At 52.6% G+C, this 22,016-nt stretch overlaps 1 protein-coding gene across 1 annotated transcript; it reads left to right on the top strand.

Annotated features, from left to right (window-relative positions):
* Positions 1 to 916: 916 nt before the first annotated feature.
* Positions 917 to 20,846, top strand: LOC123375831 (C-type lectin BpLec-like). The gene is made up of 6 exons (XM_045027149.1): positions 917 to 1,165; positions 9,532 to 9,611; positions 10,172 to 10,266; positions 12,114 to 12,254; positions 14,173 to 14,287; positions 20,519 to 20,846. Exons 2-6 carry the CDS (start codon positions 9,545 to 9,547, stop codon positions 20,584 to 20,586), a joined length of 486 nt encoding a protein of 161 aa, XP_044883084.1. The 5' UTR covers positions 917 to 1,165; positions 9,532 to 9,544; the 3' UTR covers positions 20,587 to 20,846.
* The last annotated feature ends 1,170 nt before the right edge of the window (positions 20,847 to 22,016 follow it).

Below are 22,016 nucleotides of genomic sequence, written 5' to 3'. Positions count from 1 at the left end.
AACGCAGAGCCACCTTCAAGACTTGACCAGCTCCTCTACCGTAATGTCTCCTGGTCTAGTCAGGAACTCTGTGATCTTCTGTTCCCAAGGGACATAAATAGTAGGGAGGTTCTTAGCTTCTGCTCCCTGTTGGTCTATGACTGCCTTAGCCAGCGATAAGGCTTCTCTCTGTTCTGTTCTAGCTTGTTTTAATGCCTCAGCTTGGTCTGATAATCTGCACTGAAGTTCAAAAAATTGAGCCCGTAATTCTCCATGGTGGGGTTCTTGATCAGGCCTGGAATGTGCTACCAGAACTCAACCAGTAAACCAATGGGGTGGACCCTGTGGATAGGATCCTCTTTGTAATGCCAATTATGTAAGAGGGGGAAGGGTCCCGCTATTGTGGGGAACTTTCCTGGCTTATACACTACCTTGGTGAAGCAGGCTAGCAAAAGGATCTGAGTTCTCGCTCCCACTTCCTTCACCCAGAGCCCTGCCTGACCTCGGAGACTCCCCTTCCACTTTCCTGTGCAGCAAAGTCCTCCTAACCCCAACAAGGCTGGCCCAGGATTCCCAGGGGGCTCGACCCCCAATCTTGTTGTGGTCACCTAGGACAGGGGCTAGGGTGGCCCACTCTGACGTGCTCCCTCTGCTCTGGACATGTCCCTGGCCCACTCAGCATTACACACAGTTCAAAGCAAATACAATTTATTAAACAGCAACCAATTTAAAAATAAGGAAAAATGGGAAAGGTTAATGGAAAACATGTAACCCCACTCTGTGAGTTTCAGGGTCCTGATTTCTCCTCAGCCCCTCCCCTTTCTTTTGGCATTGGGAAATGACCAACCAAAAACCACACCAAGTTTCACTAATGGCCCAACAGTGCCCTTACACAGAGGTCAAGGATGGGCACGTTACCCAAAGCCTCTGCCTTTGATCTCACCCTAACCAAGGCTTCCTGATGGTCCCAGCTCAGCTGCTGGGTGGCTCACAGAGTCTCGGTTTGCTGTGGACTGGGACCCTTGTATTTGTCAACTGTGCTGATTTGCATGTTCAGCATCCTCAGCTCCTCCCTTTCTTGCCTCCCTGCACCCTCAGTAAGTCTATAAATACCCCGGAGATCCAGCGCCCTGCACAGGCTGAGCTCCGATCCTCATCGCTCCAGACCAGCCGCCCAGACAGACCGGTGAGTCCCTGCCCCCTCCTGTCCCTTCTCTCCTCCACACTGGGTGCTGGACACTCCGTGGCAGCCAAGCGCTGGGACGGAGCTTCATGGACGGACATGCCCTGTGTGAGTCCCAGGGGCCATCTCTGTCCCACCCCTTCCCCGGTGGGAATGGCCCAGCCTGCACCCCATCCCCTTGTGTCGGTGCCCCACATCCTCTCCCTGGGGCTCTGCTTTCTGCATCCCTGCCCTGCAAAGCTGGAGAGGAGGGGCAGTGAGAGCCACAGGTGGTGTCATAGGATTTTATCTTTGTCTTTTGTATAATTTAGAAGGAATGATAAAGAATAATATTTTAGCATGTGTTCTATGTGTGGGTGTATGATTTGACCATATCCTGCCAGCCACCCTTTCTGAAAAGGAATCAATTATCACCAATAAGTACTGGAATCCTTCCTTACTCCTTGGCAATTTATCAATAAAATTTTGTTGATGCATCCTGGGTTGCCAGTGCGGAGGATGAGCCTTGTCCTGAGCGCACCACACACAATTTCACACCCCTGTTTTAACATCACCCTCCGTACACTCCCATTCTGCTACTTGCTTTCGCTTTTTCAAAGTTCCTTCCACTCCTCCATGCATAAACTGATGGGCAACATTAAGTAACTCCTGTCTCTGTTTTTCCTGGAACTCAGTTTGGGCAGTTTGTAGCGCCATCTATTGGCTCAGATGTGTCAGCACAGACGTTCCTTTTCTGACCCTGGTTACAACTGCTATGTCGCTGTTGGGCTACTGTATCTACCCGATTACTCCAGGTGACTTCCATACTTGTTCCTTTACTGTGTGCCCTTACATGTGTAACGATGCTGGTTCTGGCGGGACCCAACTGAGAGTGTCAGTTCAGGACAAATTGCTTAGAGCGGGGCAGTCACAGCCCAAGGCTGGGTTCCTTTGCACACCAAGGCAAACTAAACCAGACAGACAGAGAGGACTTTGGTCTCACCCCACTGGCTGACCACAAGTCACACAAGCAATTCCCTTAGACACTCCAGTCTCCCAGTATCACCACCAGTGCCACTCGTCCTGGGGATGAATGGTTATGAAAACCAACACCCCAATAAAGGGGAAAGGTTCTCTCGATCCCAAAGGACCCAGTCCCAGACCCAGGTCAATATACACATCAGATCTTACCCACAAATCACGCTGTTGCCAATCCTTTACAATCTAAAATCTAAAGGTTTATTCATAAAAGGGGAAAAGGTAGAGATGAGAGCTAGAATTGGTTAAATGGAATCAATTACATACAGTAATGGCAAAGTTCTTGGTTCAGGCTTGTAGCTGTGATGGAACAAGCTGCAGGTTCAAACCAAGTCTCTGGAACATCCCCAGCTGGGATGGGTCATCAGTCCTTTGTTCAGAGCTTCAGTCTGTAGCAAAGTCCCTCCAGAGGTAAGAAACAGGATTGAAGACAAGATGGATTAGTTGGGTTTGGTCCTGCTTTGAGCAGGGGATTGGACTAGATACCTCCTGAGGTCCCTTCCAACCCTGAGATTCTATGATTCTATGGAGTTGAGGCATCAGCCTTATATAGGCTTTTCCAGGTGTAAGAACCTCTTTGTCCTCACTGTGGAAAATTACAGCAAAATGGAGTCTGGAGTCACATCGGCAAGTCCCTGCATACTTTGCTGAGTCACCAGGGGAAGCTCTAAGAATTTGGCCGCCCCAAGCAGGCGGCATGCCGCAGGGGGCGCGCTCCCAGTCGCCGGTCCCGCGGCTCCTGGCAGACGTGCCTGCGGATCCTGCGGCTCCGTTGGAGCTTCCGCAGTCATGCCTGCGGAAGGTCCGCCGGAGCCCCCTGCCGCCCTTCCGGCAAAATGCCGCCCCACGCGCGCGCTTGGCACGCTGGGGTCTAGAGCTGGCCCTGTGAGTCACAAGGCATATCTGCCTTCTCTCAGTGGGTCAGTTGTGTAGCTGATGGTCCTTAATGGGCCATCAAGCAGGCTAGGCAGAGCTGACACCAATTTATCTGGGTGTCACCCAGAAGCACAGCATAAGTTTGAAATACAGACAGTATAGAGCCAATATTCATAACTTCAACTACAAAAATGATACACACATATAGACGCCATAATCATAACCAGCAACCCATCACCTCTCCATAGACCCCTTACATGACAACCGTCATACAATATTTGCTGCAAATCTATAACAGTGGTCTCAACAGTGATCTATACAGTTACAGATTATGTCAATAATGTCACAACATGTCACACCTTTAACTGTTTAGGGTTCTTTGTCACCCTCTGGTAAATCCATTTCCATTCCTCTGGATATGCACTATCCTTTCCATCTGCTGCTTCCACCCATTCCTATAGCAATCATGTATCCAAAACTGTATCCCCGTCACATACACATCACTGTCAGCATAAATAGACATGGGCCATGGGGAAATTTCATATTACCTTAAACCTTATAAATTGCCTGGAGCCCGGCATGCTGAGCTGATTCATGCTCTAAATGTCCCTGAATGACTTCCTCTTGTTAATGGCAGCGTGTTTTACACATCTTTTCCCTTTTACTAGCATTGCACTCCCGTCAGTGAACCAGACGTGCTTTTCTTGGCCCAGGGTATCGAATTCTTCCACTGGGGGTGCCTCTGCCAAGGCAATTCTTTGCTCCAGAGTGACCTCTGGACAGTCATGTTGGTTCTCATTTTCAATCAGGGCATGTGTCAGCATGTCCGGCCTGGACACCGTTTCCGTGGTCACCCCTCTGTTAACTACACTAAGCCTCCATTGGGCCATTTGGGTGCTTGAGACTTTACCTCCCCTCAATCCACCAGATAAAATGTCCTTGAGAGGAGTGTGGCTGCTTTGGCTAGTAACAGGGGCTGTTCCTGTGTGTGGTTCAGAAGATTGTGCTGCCCAGACGGCTGCTAGACACTTACGTTCACAGGGGTCACAATTTATTTCCTTGTCATTTCCTGGATTCACATGCTACCGGCCCTAGCAGGGCCGCCCTTACCCACAGGCAAAGTACACAGCTGCGTCGGGCCCCAGGAAATGTTCTACTCCAGCCCCTGCTCTGGCTCCTCCCCACGGCCCACGGCCCTGCTCTGCCCCCGCCCCTCCCCCACTCCTCTGCAGCAGGGCCGGGGCTGCACTCACCAGCGGTGGTGGTGAGTGCTGGGGGGTGGTTCCCCCCTGCCCCCCAAGCCAGCCCCGCCCCTCCTGCGGAGGCCTGGGTCCCACTTCTCGCCCGCCCCCGCCCTCCCCACGGAGGCCTGGGGCCAGCACCCCGCTCCTTTCACAGAGGCCTGGGGCCCCCCTCGTGGGGGGGCTGCATAGGGCCCCAGAATATCTAGGAATGGCCCTGGGCACTAGCTTTCCCTCTTCATTGTTTTGTAATAGTGTGTTATTAGCCGCCAAACGAATAAGAAAAGGCTGAGATTCATCAGGGAAACGCAGGGCTGGGGCTGTGGGAGCCTTCGGATTTAGCAGGGTTCAAGCGGAGTCCTGCTCTTCTCCCCATTCCCATGTTGTCTTTTTCTTTAGCAGTTTCCATAATGGGGGAGTTATTTCAGCATATTTATAAATGTGCGGTCTAAGAAAATTGAATCCTCCTAGCAGTACCCTTAAAGAGTGGGTGTCGGTAGGGGCTGGCATTCCTACCAGTGCCCTGATCGTCCTCTGTTCGACCTGTCTCCCTTCCTGTCCAATGGCTGCGCCCAGGTGTGAACCTGAGGTGGCACCAACTGAGCCTTGTCTAAGGCTGCTTTGAACCTCATGTCCTGAATTAGTGCCATCACTTTTTCGTTAGTGTTTGAGTTTGTGCCTCAGTTTCCCCAGATATTATAATGTCGTCTACATATGAAAACACAAATGGCCTTTCTTGCGGGCTCAACTGTTCTAGCAAATCCACTGCCTGCCGCTGGGCAATAGCCGGGCTGTTGTGATATCCCCGGGCAACCGACAAAAGGTCCATTGTTGCTCCTTTATTGTAAAAGCAAACCGACCTTGGGAGTCCAGATGTAGGGGGATGGGAAAGAAACACTTGGCCAGATCAATAAGTGAGGAATATTTAGCTGTGGCCTGCACTGTTTGTAAGGCCTGTGTCATATCAGCCACAATGGTGCCCTTACTGATTCTTCTATAATCGATGTTAAACGCCAGGACTGGCCGTCTGCCTTAGCACTGGCCACACAGGGGAGTTAAAGGGTGAATTTGTTTTTCGAATGACCCCTTGTTGCTCTATTCCTGGACAGTTTGCAGCAATTGGGCCTCTGCCTCTCTCGGGGGGAGTATTGTTTTTGGGGAGGCACACATTCTTAACACAAGCGTTAATTTCACCGCAATCTGTTTTCTTCTGAGTCCACACTGAGGGGAATTTCAAGCGCCACTCTTCAGCTTGTTGTGCTGTAAGTGTGGCTACTGGTCTCTCCCCCTTTTGTTAATATGACGTCCTGCCTGATTTTTCCTGCACGGGGAAGGGGGAATTTCTAACTTCCCAAGGGTACCTCTAGGCATATCAATCACCACATTGTTTTTGAACAACCAATCAGATCCCAGAATAATTTCATTAACCATATCGGGAGTCTGGATCCAAGCCCCTAATGTCTCAAACCCTCATACCGAAAAGAGGACTTGGGTCCATTCCACTCGAGACGAGGTTTCCCTTGAAAGTATTTCAGAGCTACTTGTTTTAATCTTTTCCCTGCTTTGGGGTTGTTTTGATTAAGGAGACAGCAGCCCCAGTAGGTATTAAAGCTACTGTAGCGGTGTGTCCACTCTGTGGAACGTACACACATGGTCATCCCCCAGGATCTCAGAAGACTTGCCCATGAACCTCCACTCTGTGCCCCTACTGGTGGTGGGGTTCCTCATTCAGCAGGCCCCTCTATTCATGTCCCGGAAAAGGGAGTGAGTCCAGGAAGCATGGCAGCGAGGAAGAAGGGGATGGTGCACTAGGAGTTACGCTAGCCACCTCTCTTGGTGGGATTTGCAACCTCCTGGCTTCCCTGACTAGTTCTAGGGTGGGGGCCCCATTCCACTGTTCTCAGTTTGCCCCGTGCTGCGTTAGTGTTCACCAGGCTAGCCGGTGAACCCCATTTTCCATGTACCCACCTCCCTCTTTTGATTGCTGGGAGGAAGCTGTCTGATACTGCCGGAGGTCTGGGAATAACCGATCTCCTTGTCGCCCCCGGTTTCCCCAGCCATGGGAGCGGCCTCTAGTGTATCCTTCTCGGGACCCCGTGATTCCCTTTGTGCCGCTCTCATTGGTGTATGTAACGGCTGGTTCTAACACAGCTCCATGGGCAGCTGTTTCTTTTTTTTATGGTGGACTGTGGTCCGGAATGGGTGGTTATTTGTTGGACCAAGCCTCTTAGTTCCCCTAGGGTAGCTGAGTGATCCTCCTGCCAAATTCCAAGTCTCCCGGCGTAGTAGGGAGCTAGGGAAGCAGCAGTCTCCTAAGGATTGTATGCTGAATGTCACTGTGTCCAGCGTGGTGGCGCCACCCACCAGTGTTAAGCTGGCCATTGCCTGCATCAAACCCCATCGGGTTAAGTAATTCTCGGGGTCCTCACTGGGCTCTTAGGTTCTGGCTACGGCTTGTGCTATGAAATTGCGCCTGCCCATTTGCTCCCCAAAATGTCCCATTAAAGTCAATATGCTGCTGTTTTGTTCAATAGGTTCCAATCCCTGGGGCTCATCCCCATGTAGCTCCATTCCAAGCTTCACTAGGGTCCCAGTCTCCCTCCCATTCGAGGATCTCACCATATTGGGCTTGGTCCCATTCTCATGCTGTCCCAGCCGCTACCTGTCAAGTGGCAAAGCCCAGTTTTATTTTGAGATATTTAATAATAGATTCACAGCGGTTTTGATTGGCAGGGGGTTCTACCTTGTTCTAACGTTAGCTGCTTTACCGTTCCCTGTAAAACCTGATTCTCTTTTTGTATTTTATCTTTTTCCTCTATCTGTTTAGATAGTCCCCCCTCTTGCATTTTAACTTCTCTTCATGTACCTCTGAGAATATCTAACTGGCTTTGGACCCCAGGGGCCAGTATTTTCCATGTATCAGTTTCTCGTTCAGATACACCAAGTTTCTCATGCAGTGCGGCGGTTTCCTCATGGTAGCTAGCCAAGCGAAGGAATGCCTCATTGCATGCTCCCCACAATAGCCAAATTGTAGCCAAGTCTCTTTTTATTGGAGTTGATGGCCTGTAGACTAACAAATATTTTGCCAATCTATCTTCCAAATCAGCCATAGTATGGACATTAGCTAATGCTTGTTCAATCCATGGGCTGTTCCCAAACTTTTGCAAAATTTTCTTAAAAGGAATCATTTCCTGTATGAATGGCAATTTTTTCTGCTCTTCTTGAGCTTTGTCCTTAGGGGACTCATTTCACCTGAACATATTTTCGTTATGAATCTTTTACCTTTATAACTCTTCTGTGCCCACGTTCATGCTGGGACTTACACAACAGAAGACGTCTATACCCACTAAAAACCCTGACTGACACATCAGATCTTACCCACAAATCACGCTGTTGCCAATCCTTTACAATCTAAAATCTAAAGATTTATTCATAAAAGGAAAAAGGTAGAGATGAGAGCTAGAATTGGTTAAATGGAATCAATTACATACAGTAATGGCAAAGTTCTTGGTTCAGGCTTGTAGCTGTGGTGGAACAACCCTGACTGACAGAGCAGGAGGGGAGAACGCTAAGCCCCTACCTTTTGGGCTCAATCCCACTATGACCAAGGGTATATTCACCTATGCAATTTTCCCTGACAGATGGGTAGGAGTAGCGAGGATGCTAATCCTCCCCCTTATGGCCTGGTATCTGTATGACCAGGGGTGTGCACTTTATATGTATGGTACACCTTTTAGCAGTATTTTCAACAGTCACTGTGCGTCTTCCCTCTATTGCAATTCTCCACCAAAAACGTTATGCTTATAAGAATCACATGGGATCTTTTTCAGGGGAGAAGGCAATATGCTGCATTTATTGGAAATACAATTAGCATATGTATTCAATCGCACACACAGATACACACACACACACACACTGTCCTGCCAATCGATGTTATAGTTAACAGTCCAGAGTCCGGATCCATCTAGTGGCCAGCTAGGTTGATCACTGGTAGGGAGGAGCCAGGTTCTGTCAGTTGTGACACAATGCTCCGGGAAAGTCTTGGCAGGATGAACCCAAAGGTTCATGGCAAGGCCCCTGTTTATAGAGTGATTTTCCTTCATTAGGACCAATGAGTTTTGCACCGTAATGCTGTAATCGATTGTTGTTTGATGAGTGCACGTTTTCTCAAATTGTCCTTCTCATCCTTCATCTTGTTCTTTCATGAAGTCTCTCAGGGAGTTATCCCAGGCTGGGTTTGATCACAGCTACCTTGTCCCCATTAATAGGTGCCTGTCTCATCTTTAGAGTCGTCAATCTGCCCTCCTCTGGCATTGCAACACCCCCCTACTGAAATATCCTGGCACCTTTGCGTCTGTCCTTTGTTCCTTCCTAGAACATCTGGTCTGGTGATGGCCTTCACACTTATCTTCTAACACACACATTCCTCATTCACACACAAAACAGGATTGATTTACACAGAACATTTGAATAGGATCATCAAATTGTTTTTCTTTTGCATTGCAACCATTGCATTCTTTTACTTATTTTAAAATACTAAACCTACAACAAAGTGGTGACCCTAAAGGTCTGTTACTGCCTTGAAATCAGCCCAGACACAGATTCTGGCTGATGCATCTCTACCAATGGCGCATTAGGCCATTCCTTCCTGCTTTCAGAAAGGGAGGCTGGCAGGATATGGTCAAATAATACATCAATATATTTAATACATGCTGCATTATTACTGTGTTATTCTTTATCTTTCATTCTCAATTATACAAAATACAAACATAAAATCCTAATACTACACAGGCAGACGGGCCTAACCCTAACACAAGCGTTAATTTCACCGCAATCTATTTTCTTCTGAGTCCACACTGAGGGGAATTTCAAGCGCCACTCTTCAGCTTGTTGAGCTGTAAGTGTGGCTACTGGTCTCTTCCCCCTTTTGTTAATATGACGTCCTGCCTGATTTTTCCTGCATGGGGAAGGGGGAATTTCTAACTTCCCCTAACTGTCCCTAACCTCTGTTTGAAAGAGGGTGGTGATGGATGGCAGGAGAGAGAGCTCACTTGATCATTGCCTGTTAGGTTCACTCCCTCTGGGGCACCTGGCATTGGCCACTGTCGGTAGACAGATACTGGGCTGGATGGATCTTTGGTCTGACCCGGTACGGCCGTTCTTATGTTCTGTTCTTATGAGGGGTGTCACTCCAGGGGGACTTGGCCCCATCTCCCTTGTGTGTTTTCTCCCCAGGGGAAGTGAGAAGATGGGGCCAGTCGCCTACTTCAGCCTCTGCCTCCTCGGCTGCCTGATCTTTAACCCCTCGCTGGAAGGTGAGTCCCTGCCCGGCCCCTAGGGAAGTGGATTCATTTCCCTTGTCACTCCCAGAGCCACTGCCCGTCTCCTGCTGCTGGGGGTCACTGCCCGGGGGGAGCCCAGGCCCTGCGGCCCCTCCCCAGGGAGCGGGTGAGAGAAGGTGGGTGAAAGGCCCCCCAGGGTCGGCTCTTCCCATGAGGATTGGGTGGGGCCAGTCCCTGGGCAATGGGCGCTCAGCCCCCGTCAGCTCCAGGCTCCCATCCCCCCCTCCCGTGGTCCCCTCCCACTGGCCGGCCGTGTCCCCACGGGGTCCCTCTCCAAGGGCTGCTCATGGCTCCGCTCCAGCCCCAGCTTCTCCCCCATCCGGCCTCTGCTCCCGGCTGGGCTGCCCCAGTCCCTGCACACTGTGTCTTTCTTCTCAGGCTGTCCCGTTCCCCCCCCCCACCCCCCGCTGGGACACAGCTCCACCCCGTCCCTCTGTGCCCCCAGCCCTGAGAAGAAATGGCTCTGCCTCTGAAACAGCCTCTAACCGCGGTGTCCTGTCTCCACCATTGCCCCCCACCACCTCTCTCTGCAGGGGCACAGGCTGGGCCCTGTCCCAGGGGCTGGCTACTCTTCCACGGCTACTGCTATGGATACTTCACCCAAGGGAAAACCTGGATAGAGGCTGAGGTGAGAGGCGGTGGGGGTGGAAGAAGCAGGGCTCAGGGGCGCTGGGCTGGAGCTGGAGGCTGGAGGGATGGGGAGGTTTAGGCTGGGTATCAGAGTCAGTGAGCTGGGCTGGGCTGGGGAATCCGCTCCAGTGGGAGGGGTGGGAGCTCAGGGCTGCACATTTCCCAGGGCCAGACAGAGCCCTGGGAACAGGCTGTGAGGGAACAAGCTGCCCTGGCCTGGCTGGGGAGCAGAACACAATGGAAACGCAGCCCCCGGTGGGGCACGATCTCCTCTGGACCCGACATGCTTGTCATGCGCTGTGTCTGCCAGGGACAGCAGGGACGGCCTGGGCCCAGGTGGGGTCTTGTCTCCCTCTTGCAGGCAGCTCCGGAAGGGCCTGCTCCTTACTCGGTGTTACCAGAGCAGCTCCAGTGGCAGGGCTGTGCTAAGGTCTCTGGCTGGCTGGCATGTGGCCAAGGAGTTGCAGCACGGGACCTGATGGGGGGCTGGAGCCCCGTGTAATGCTGTGTGGGGCACTGAGTGAACGTGGATGTGCCTGTGAGGCTGAATTCCCCATGTTCTGGGAGGGGCTGTGGTTTCTGCTGTCTCCGCTCCATAGTGCCCCTGCAATGCTGTTTAGTGCTTTGGCTATTGTGGGAGCAGTTGCTCCGGGTCAGCATAGAACAGGGGCAGGTCACAGACCCATTACCCAGCAGGGCTGTGTCTGGGGCATGGGGACAGGGCAAGGACATCTGTGGGGACCTCAGCTAGGAGCCAGGGAAGGCTTCCTCTCCTCATGGAGCTGGAGGAGGGGAAAGGCTGGTAGCAGGAGTGCCCGGCTGGGCAGCAGCTGGCCCAGGGACAGCTCCTCCCCAGGGCAGCTATTATGCTAAACCCTGGCCACGTCTCTCTGGGAAGCTGGGCCTGGAAGGAGGGACAGTCACAAATCTTCTGGCTTTCCTGCAAGTCTCCCTCCGTGAGGCAGGTTTTCCAGACCTCGTGTCGTTCTTGGAGCTCTTTTCTGAGCTCTCCAGTTTGTTAACGTCCTGTCTGAGGAGCGGATCCCAGACCAGGACACGGTGCCCAGTGCTGGTCTCACTGGTGCCGAATATGTGTAACACCCCCTCCCTGCTCCAACGCGATCACCCTGTGCCTGCACGTTCCAGGCTCACGCCTGCCCTCGTGTGCAGCTCGGCACTCAGAGCTCACATTCAGCTGGTTGCTGCCATCACCCCTCCGTGCTTTTCAGTCCCAGCTGCCAGGCTACATCCCCTGGCTGTCAGTGTGGCCGGCTGCCTTGGTTCCCGGCCGTGCGACCCTGCGTTTAGCTGTATTACAGCACACGTGGATCAAGTCAGCCCAGCTCACCGTGCGATCCTGATCCCTGCGTAGACCTGACGCGTCCGTCACTATTTACCGCTCCAGCAACCTCACTGTCACCGGCAGCCTTCACCCGCACTGATTTTGTTTTGTCTCCCTGATCCCTGAGACAGAGTCTGAATAGCCCTGGGTCGAGAACAGGCCCTTGTGGGTCTGTCTACACAGTGCAGAAAAATCCGCAGCTGGGCCATGCCAGCCGACTCAGGCTCACAGGGCTCAGGCTGCGGGGCAGTTTCATTGCTGTGTAGGCTTCCGGGCTTGGCTGCAGCCCGGGCACCCGGACCGTGTGAGATCTGCCAGGAAATCCCCTCGGTCAGGGCTGCACTGAGGTCATGTGGTGCTAATTGCTCACGGGCACAAGCCGAGCGCCTGGCAGAGTCCGAGTGCCTGGGTCAGCACCGTGCCCTTCATCCGCCCCACCCGTGCTCTCCTCCCAGCATGACAGCGGGTCCCTGTTTAACTGGCTTTGTTTCTTCTTCTCCCAGGCTCACTGCCAGCACCAGAGGCCCGGGGCCCATCTCGTCTCCATTCACAGTGCTGGAGAAAATAACATGCTGGCCCATTACATCAAGCGGTACCACAAAATTTACAGTTTTTTCTGGATTGGACTGTGGGATCTTGAGGCGGTGAGTGCCCGGTCCCCGCTCTGCCTCTGGCAGCCCCTCCCCAGCCCCTGGGCTCTGGGTCTCTGCTCAGGGAGGTTGTTGTTTGGGGCGGGGGTGGCGCCAGAGCAGGATTTCCATTGGAACGGGGTGAAAAGGGGCTGTAACCGCCTGGGTTTTCAGTCTCAGGATCGATCCCCAGCGCCCGGTGCAGAGTATAAGCTGCTGGTATTAATATTCACGTTCGTGACACTAGTGCCCAGGCAGGGGCGGCTCTACGAATTCTGCCGCCCCAAGCAGGGCGGTGCGCTGCGCCGCTCGCGCTGCCGGGCACCGGTCCCGCGCCTCCGCGGGACCTCCCGCAGACGTGCCGCTGGTCCCGCGCCTACGGTGGAGCTTCCGCAGTCATGCCTGCGGGAGGTCCACACGAGCCGCGGGACCAGCGCACCCGCCGCAGTCATGCCTGCGGGAAGTCCGGTCGTCCCGTGGCTCCGTTGGACCTCCCGCAGGCATGACTGCGGAAGGTCCACCGGACCCGCCTGCCGCCCTGCCAGCAAAAGGCCGCCCCAAGCGCGCGCTTGGCGCGCTGGGGTCTGGAGCTGGCCCTGTGCCCAGGGACCCACCACACCAGCCCATTGTGCTCAGACCGTGCACGCCCGGCCCGAGAGTCAGCCCCGCCCCACATGGACGAGACGTCTAGACGAGGGCTCGGGGAAAGGGGCAGCCCCACGGGCAGAGCGACCAATGCGAGGGCAGCAGAGCCCTGGGAGTGCTGTCGCTCTGTGTATTCGTCCTCAGGGTGGGCTCAGTGAGGGGGGGTCACCTGGCCAGAGGTGCGTCAGCTCCAGGCCTGTAGGGGGAGCCCCGGTGGGTCCCGATACCCACCCGACACAGGTCCAGGAAAGGGCAGCGACTGGGGCTGGCGGGAATGGGGAGGTTGCAGATCCCCCCTGGCTACAGAGGCTTCATCACTTACAGCTCAAAGGGAGCCACCGCGGCTCTTGTTTGGCCCCTGGGCCAGTGCAGTCGCCAGTCAAGGCTCTGCAGGCCAGTGCTGGGGGGTGGGGGGGTCTGCAGTCCAGTAAACAGGCTGGTTTCCAGGCCAGGCTCAGTCAGTGTCTCTCCCTGGGGTCCTTTCCAACTGCTGCTATTCCCCCATAAACCCTGCACAGAGCTGCCCCCGGCTGCAGTGTCTGACAGTCACAGCCTGCTCCTCGGTCGGTTCCTCTGTATCCAGGGTCTCTGCTGCTCCTGGCTCGCTGTGTCGCTGGTTATCCCCAACCCAGGTCACGACCAACCCCTGATTCCTCCAGCTGAATTCATGCCTCATGGGACAGTTGGGGACTCAGGGCAGGACGCCGGTGGGGATACTGTGTGTGGTCGTGTGTGTGACGTGGGACTTGCACGAGGACAAATCTTCCATTCAATCCACACACCCAACTGCCGAGGCTGAACGGGACGTTTCTGAGAGCTCGGGGCTGGGCGCATGTGATGGGTGCTGCTGGCCCTGCTGGTCGGCCGGCAGCCGCAGAGCAATGCCGCCGGTGGCACCGATGGGAGACGGGGGAGCTCCGTGGGCAGCACTTCTGGGCAGCACAGACGCACCCTGCTGCAGCCGCTCCTGTCTGGCCCCAGGGCGCGGGAGAGGCTGGTGTTTTGGGGGGTGGGGGGCGATGGCGCAGACTCCTGGACGAGGCTCCCTCCAGCCGACAGGCTGTCGTCACTTGCTAAACACGCCAGACTGCTCTTGGCCTCCTCACTGTGATAAAATGCCAGAGACAGAGACCTCCTGGGCCACGTCGCAGCCTTTCACCCCTCGGGGGGTCCACTGAGCCTGGGGCAACGTCAGCCCGTGGCCAGCCCATGGCCCCTCGGCTCCGGGGCACGTCTCTAGCTGTGTAACCTGGGGTTTGACGGGCTCTGGTCTCCTTTGTCTCTGCAGAATCAATGCTGGAGATGGTCAGATAATTCCCCGTTCACTTTCAGAGCTTGGGATAAGGGGCAACCCAATAATCTGGTGGGAAACGAGCACTGTGCGGTGTTATTTTACCATAAAGGTAAGCAGGCGGCTCAGACCCCCATGGACCTACCATCCTGGCAGCCCTCTGACCACACAAGTCCTGAGATACTGATTCAGTCTGGCCCCAGCGCGCCCTGGAGTGCAGATCCTGGCTCCTCTCTCTTCCCTGCCCCATGCTGGGAGGGCAGTTAGGAGAAAACCCCTTGTCTCACCTGGTAAAATCCTACTTACCAGCTTTCCTGGGTCAGTTCACATCTCTGCTCCAGTGACAGGCAGGACGGATGGACGGACGGACGGACACACACACACACCTGGCCCTAAAGGGGGACTCTGTGGAGCTGTTAAGGGTGATGGCTCTGAGTCTCTGTTGCACCCCTACTCCACTGCACCAGGGTGTCGAGCCGGCTGAACTGTGCAAACACTGATCCCCACAGTGATTTGGGGACAGGAGCTGCATTTGGCCCCCTCGTGGGGTCGTGTTACTCACAAGCATTCGCACACATGCCGGCTGCTTGTGAAAGTGCTGCACAGCCTCGGAGCGTTCATACAATGAGCACGAATGACTGTTCCCATGGAAATTGGCCCTGGGAGGGGATCATTAGGAAAAGTTCCAGCCAGGGAGCAGAACCTGCAGGAGGTGGGGTTAGTGATTCGGCTTTCACGATACCAGCGGGGAGGGAGAGAAGTTCTGAATGGCCCAGCCAGCAACAGCGACTAGCCAGTGTTGGTGTATGACAAAGGGTTGGTTTGCAGACTGGCTGTGAACAGGAAAGGGGCGAAAATCACAACTAATCCCCTGTCTGTCCCCAATCACTGAGTGCTGTGTCTGTGTGGGGCCTGCAGTGCTAGTAGGTGTGGGGAGCGAGGGGCAGAGCCGGGGCTCTCAGACCAATTCCATTTATCTTGGGTTGCCAGGCATCCGGGTTTTGACTGGAACACCAGATAGAAAAGTGATTCTGGTGACCCTAGGCCATTATAAGTCCAGTTAGCGGTGCAGCTCCCTGGCTCCGTGTGGCTCCCGGAAGCGGCCGGCAAGTCCAGCTCCTAGGCACAGCTGTGATTAGGGGAGCTCCACATGCTTCCCCCACCCCCAGAGCCAGCTCTGCAGCTCTCATTGGCTGGGAACTGTAGGTTTTTGTAGAATGGTTTCAATTGTTGTATTCAAGGGGTGGTAACAAAGTTACTAATATCTTTCTTTGAGAAGATAACTGGTTTTTTAGACAAAGCAAATATAATAGATCTTATCTACCTCAATGTCAGTTAGGCATTGGATACAGTTCCACATGAGAAATGATCAGTTACATTGGAGAAGATGGGGATTAATATGAGAACTGAAAGGTGGCTAAGGAACTGGTTAAAGGGGAGCCTTCAGTGGGTCACACTGAGAGGGGAACGGTCAGGCTAGAGGGAGGTTACCAGAGAAGTTCCTTAGGGATTGGTCCTGGGACCAATCTTATTTAACAAACATTTTTATTACTGACTTTGGCACAAAACATGGCACAAAAAGTTCTCCTCTCCCTCAGTGTGGAGAGGAAATATAACAGCCTTTGCACTTCATTCAAACTCACTGGTTTAGATGAAGCAAAACAAATGTATTAAGAACAAAAGTGATTATAGGGGATAGCAAACAGATCAAAGCAGATAAACAAAAATGCAACTTAAACTTAACACACTAGCTAGATTGGATATGAATTAGCAGCTTCTCGCTCTGACTGCTGGGGCACAGGCAGGCTTGTAGATTCTTAAGAGACAAGTGCATTTACTTTGCACCTTGGGATCCCCACCCTGGTTCCAAGTCCTTTTCCTTAGGAGCATCTCTCAGGTGTTCAGTTGTGGGGCAGTGAAGAACAACAGATGATGTCACTCCCGGCCTTATATAGCTTTAACCTGGGGCGGGAACCCTTTGTTTCAAACTTGGCTCCCAGGCCAGTTTGTGGAAAAACACAGGCACCCAAAATGGAGTCCAGAGTCATGTGAGCTTGTCACATGCCCTTGCTGAATCAGAGCAGCCATTACTGACAGGCTGTCTGGAGCGGTCTCAGGAAGGCTCACCTTCAGGGCACTTCCCCTGAACGGGCCCTTCCCAACCAGCTTTCTAGACTGGAAGCATCTTGCCTAGTGGGTGTCACCCAGGCGTGACTACATGTGAAATAAAGATACATAGTCAATATTCGTAACTTCAGATACAAAAATGATACATGTACACAAATAGAGTAATCATATTCAGCAAATCATAACTCTTCCAATGACACCTCACATGACCCGTCTAGTACAGAATGCATCATAGTTGTGCCATGATCAGATCATAATAATGTTTCTAGAATGAATATGGGGTGTAGTGTCACAATCATTACACAAGGCACTGGTAAGACCTCATCTGGAGTATTGTGTGCAAATCTAGTCTCCCATGTTTAATAAAGATTCATTCAAACTCCAACAGGTGCAGAGAATGGCTACCAGGATGCTCTGAGGCACAGGCGTTGACTCCATGGGTACTAGGGAAAAAAATAATGGGTGCTCAGCACCCAGGAGCCAGAGCTTGTGGAATGTGATGAGTTCTGTGCTGCTTACAATGTCTGTCCTTGGGGCAGGGAGTTGGTTATACACAGAGGCAGGTGATTAAGGGCTTGGCTACACTTGCAAGTTGCAGCGCTGGTAGAGGCTTTCCAGCGCTGCAATTAGTAACTGTCCACACCTGCAAGGCACATCCAGCGCTGCAACTCCCTGGCTGCAGTGCTGGCTGTACACCTGGCCAGGTTGGGGTGTAGCGATTGCAGCGCTGGTGATCCAGCGCTGCTCATCAAGTGTGGACACACACCAGCGCTTTTATTGGCCTCCAGGGAATAAGGAGATATCCCAGAATGCTTTAAACTAAATTACTCCCTTTGTTTTGTTATGCAGCCTCTCTTTGTTTTGTTGTGAACCTCCGGAGGAGCTCCGTTTCGCTCCGTTTCTACCGGAGCTGCTTATCAGCTCCTGTTTGCTGTGATCAATCTGTGAACAATCAAATGAGATCCTCCTCCCTGTTGTGAACGAGCTCTGTGGAGCTCCTCCGTTGCTGCTGCTATCTAAAAAACAAACACAGCTCCTGTTTGCTGTGATCATCTGTACTTGGCTGTAAACAATCAAATGAGAGGCAGGCAGGGAAACAGCGGGGAGTCGTGTTGCCTACATGCTGTTTGCAATTAAGAGTTAAGACTAAGGGGTCGGAAAAATGTTCTGATTTTTCAAGTCAGGAAGCTAACACACAGTGTTGGCTCCAAAAATCCACTCTCTCTTTCCCCCCGCTCCCTGTCACACTAGACCCCACTCCACCCCCCTCTTTTGAAAAGCACGTTGCGGCCACTTGAATGCTGGGATAGCTGCCCATAATGCATCACTCCCAACAGCGCTGGAAATGCTGCAAATGTGGCCACGCACCAGCGCTGGTAGCTGTGAGTGTGGCCACACACCAGCGCTGCTCCTACACAGCTGGATGACCAGCGCTGCAAACTACCAGCGCTGCAGACTGTAAGTGTAGCCAAGCCCTGATAACAAAAGGTTTGTCATTAAATTAAATTAAGGATCATTAGACGATCCTGAAAGCATTGCCAGGCACTCAAGTTAAAAGACAGGAAACAAAGGGTAGGAATGAATGGTCCATTTTCAGAATGGAGAGAAGAACATAAGAAAGGCCGTACCGGGTCAGACCAAAGGTCCATCTAGCCCAGTATCTGTCTACCGACAGTGGCCAATGCCAGGTGCCCCTGAGGGAGTGAACCTAACAGGCAATGATCAAGTGATCTCTCTCCTGCCATCCATCTCCATCCTCTGACGAACAGAGGCTAGGGACACCATTCTTACCCATCCTGGCTAATAGCCATTTATGGACTTAGCCACCATGAATTTATCCAGTCCCCTTTTAGTAAATAGCGGTTTTCCCTGAGGGGCTTGTAATGCGATCAAGGCTGTTCAACATATTCACAAACGATCTGCAGAAAGGGGTAAATAGTGAGGTGGAAACATTTGCAGATGATACACAATTACTCAAGCTAGTTAAGTCCAAAGCAGACTGCGAAGAGTTAAAAAGGAATCTCACAAAACTGAGTGAATTGGCAACAAAATGGCAGATGAAATTCAATGTTAAATGCAAAGTAATGCACATGGCAAAATATAATCCTAACTATACATTCAAAATTACCATGCCTAAATTAGCTGTTACCCATCAAGAAAGAGATCTTGGTCATTTGCAGCACTCTGGAAGCAGTATGCACCAGAGTGCTGCAATCTATAAATCCTTCTCACTGTGCCCCTAAATCACCAGGCGCTGCTCTGGAACTGCTCCATACGAAGCCAGGCAGGACTCTGGGGAGCCTCCTCTCTCTGAGCAGACTGTCTCCAGGCAAAAAGCTTACACAGCTTTGATGGAGGGAGGGATAGCTCAGTGGTTTGAGAATTGGCCTGCTAAACCCAGGGTTGTGAGTTCAATTCTTGAGAGGGCCACTTAGGGATCTGGGGCAAAAATCTGTCTGGGGATTGGTCCTGCTTTGAGCATGGGGTGGGACTAGATACCTCCTGAGGTCCCTTCTAACCCTGATATTCTATGACCTTCCTTGATCTGGCCTTGGAGCACTCAGCATCCCCTTCCACAGTGTGTGCTTCCCACAGGTGAGGCTCCTGGGGAAGCCAAAGGGCCCCGCACCCCAATTCCACAGTCAGCTGTGACTCTCGGCCAGCCAGTAAAACAGAAGGTTTATTTAGAGGACTGGAACACAGTTCAAGACAGGTCTTGCAAGTACGGACAACAGGACCCCCCTCAGTCATGTCTATCTGGGAAACCAGGAGGTCTGTCTGGCCCAGCGGTGGCTCTAGACATTTTGCCGCCCAAGCAGAGTGGCGTGCTGTGGGGGGCGCTCTGGGAGGGCGGCAGGCGGCTCTGGTGGTCCTGTGGCTTTGGTGGACCTCCCGCAGGGCCTGGAGCCACCCCTGGTCTGGCCTCCCCTCCATTTCCCCATGGTCAGGTATCCTCCAGCAAGGAAAGTCTCCCATCCCCAATGCAGACTGTCCCAGCAAAACTCCCCTGCAACCTTCCCAGGTCAATACTCCCCACTCCCTGCTGCATCACAGGCACCCACCTGGTATTCAAAGAAAACATTAAAAACATTGCCACTTTGTCATACGTTATCATCCTGAACTCCTTCTCCAGCTTCAGAAGATTTACAAATTATCTCACGTCAGAGGAGTGAAATTCTGGAGCAGCCTCCCAAGAGGACTAGTGGGGACAAAACAACCTAACTGGCTTCAAGACTGAGCTGGATCAGTTTATGGAGGGGCTGGTATGACAGGACTGCCTGCAATGGTGTGTGGCCCAACAGCGACGGCCTGTAGCAAAAATTCCCAACGGCCAGAGACAGGACACTAGAAGGGGAGGGCTCTGCATTACTACAGAGAATTCTTTCGCAGATATTTGCCTGGCAGGTCCTGCCCACATGCTCAGGGTGTAACTGATCACCATATTTGGGGTCAGGAAGGAATTTTCCCCTGGGTCAGATTGGTAGAGACTGTGGAGGTTTTCACGTTCTTCTGCAGCATGGGGCATGGGTCACCGGCAGGTTTAAACTAGTGTAAATGGTGAATTCTCTGTAACTTGAAGTCATTAAACCATGATTTGGGGACTTCAGTAACTCACCCAGAGGTGAGGGGTCTATTCCAGCAGTGGGTGGGCGAAGATCTGTGGCCTGCGATGTGCAGGAGTTCAGACCAGATGATCCCAATGGTCCCTTTGGACATTAGGAAGAGTATCTGAGTAAGAATACACATTACAATGTTTAACCTAACTTGCCACAGGATGTCAGAACGTGTTAGTATTAGAGCTCAGTGGGTCTAATATTTATTTAATTTTCTTTCTTGATATAGGAATTAGATACAATGTTCCTGTCAGATAATTTCTAAGCTATCTGCCCCCCCACAAAAAAGAAACCCCAGCATTTTCAGTTAAAGTTGCCTGCCCCGCCAAATCTGAAATGGTGTCACTCTGGGCGGGCAAGAAATCCTCCCCCCTCCCCACTGCACAGGGACGTTGGCTGACAGGAGCTCCCTCCCTCCAAAATTTAGAAGCCAAACTCTGCCTATGCTGGGGCGCTTAGGTCTCTATCCCACCCTCCTCTTCCTCGGGTCCCATGCCCAGGAGCTGAGATCTTCTCTGAGGGGCAGAGAATGGGGTGGGGCAGGGGTCCCTGTATGGCCCAGCCTGCCCCACCCCAGGGGTCATTTCTGTTTTTCTTTCTAGGTTTTCCGAAATGGCACGATTATCCCTGTGACTCCAAATTCGCTTTCATGTGTAAGCGCAAAGCCTAGGGGAGGCAGGTCGCCTGCACCTGAGGGCTCCCAACACCTGGGCTGTGAGTGAATCGGGTCCCTCCCGCTCCCCAGGGAGACCAGGTCCTGTGTCCCCGGCTGCAAAGTCCCTTCTGCAAAGCATCGCTGAGTTACGCTGTGTCACTCCCGCTCTGCTCTGCCCCCTTCTCTCCCTGTCGCACCCGCGCTCTGCTCTTCTCAGCCATCTCAGCACAGTGCAGTGATAATAAACTTTCCCGCCAGCATTCAGCTCAGTGTGTGTCTCCTTTCTCGTGTTCCTGACTCTGGCATGGACAGTTTCCTGTGTCGCCTGGCCCCAGCCCCAGCACCCCAGAGCCAGGCCCTGAGGGGCAAGAAAGGGACTGAACAAGGAATGCCCCAGCTCCCGGCTCTGGGCTGGCCAGCTCAAGCTCCCTAGCTCTGCCTCCAGCTCACCACCTCTGTCTCAGCGCTGCCCCCAGCCCAGCTCGGGCCCCTGCTCTCCCCTTAGCTCTGCCCTACTCTGGCTCAGGCAGCCACAGCTCACACAGGAGACGGGCCCCAGGCTCCTGACTCCCTCATTGGTCTGCCTGCCCTGTCAATTAGGCTGACCTGGAGCATTGGCCTCTCCCCATTGGCCTGGGGACTGTCAGTCTCAGGTTCCTGATTCTTCTTCGGCCCTTCCCCTTTCTCCTGGTATTTGGGAAGGCCAAACCAAAACCCCCTCTCAGCCTAAGGCTGGGGAGAGATATGACTGCTCTCTATAAACACATGAGAGGGATAAATACCAGGGAGGGAGAGGAGTTATTTCAGTGAAGCACCAGTGTGGACCCAAGAACAAATGGATATAAACTGGCCATCAACAAGTTTAGGCCTGAAATTAGATGAAGGTTTCTAACCATCAGAGAAGTGAAGTTCTGGAGCAGCCTCCCAAGGGGACAAGTGAGGGCAAAAAACCTAACTGGCTTCTAGACTGAGCTTGATAAGTTTATGGAGTGGATGGGATGATGTGACTGCCTGCAATGGCATGTATCCGAGATGTACACACTGCTGTGCCACATTTGTTGACAAAACTCTCCAGCTATGGTGACATCATAAAACCACCTTGACGAGAGACATGGGGCTTTTTAAGCAAAAGTTTTCTCGACAAAATGTCAGTGTAGACACCGCGTGAAACTTGAGTTCAGGCAAACCTACCAAAGAAATGTGGATAATCTGGAGAATGGGAAAGTGTGAGGCTGCAGCGCCATCTAGGAGCCATAAGAGAAATCGCCGGCTGCTGGACCTGAAGTCTGTGTATCTTAGGTCAATTTACCTGCCCGTGAGGACAGCGGCGAGTCAACCGCTGCCACTTCCACCTCTCGCACGGTGGAGTTCCGGAGTCGACGGCAGAATGATCGGGGATTGATTTTATCATGTCTACAGTAGACGCGATAAAATCAATCCCCGAT

This window comes from Mauremys mutica, chromosome 1 (genome assembly GCF_020497125.1).
Source record: "Mauremys mutica isolate MM-2020 ecotype Southern chromosome 1, ASM2049712v1, whole genome shotgun sequence".
In the NCBI taxonomy this organism is placed as follows: domain Eukaryota; kingdom Metazoa; phylum Chordata; order Testudines; family Geoemydidae; genus Mauremys; species Mauremys mutica.
The sequence above is the reverse complement of the archived record's forward strand: the minus strand, read 5'-3'. Positions and strand labels throughout refer to the sequence as shown.

What these genes read in the sequence shown, in the direction of transcription:
- LOC123375831 (XM_045027149.1), top strand. Translation starts at nt 9,545, where the DNA reads ATGGGGCCAGTCGCCTACTTCAGCCTCTGCCTCCTCGGCTGCCTGATC. An exon ending in GACTGTGGGATCTTGAGGCG is followed by an intron (nt 12,255 to 14,172) that starts GTGAGTGCCCGG and finishes TTGTCTCTGCAG; the next exon opens with AATCAATGCTGGAGATGGTC. An exon ending in GGTGTTATTTTACCATAAAG is followed by an intron (nt 14,288 to 20,518) that starts GTAAGCAGGCGG and finishes TTTTCTTTCTAG; the next exon opens with GTTTTCCGAAATGGCACGAT.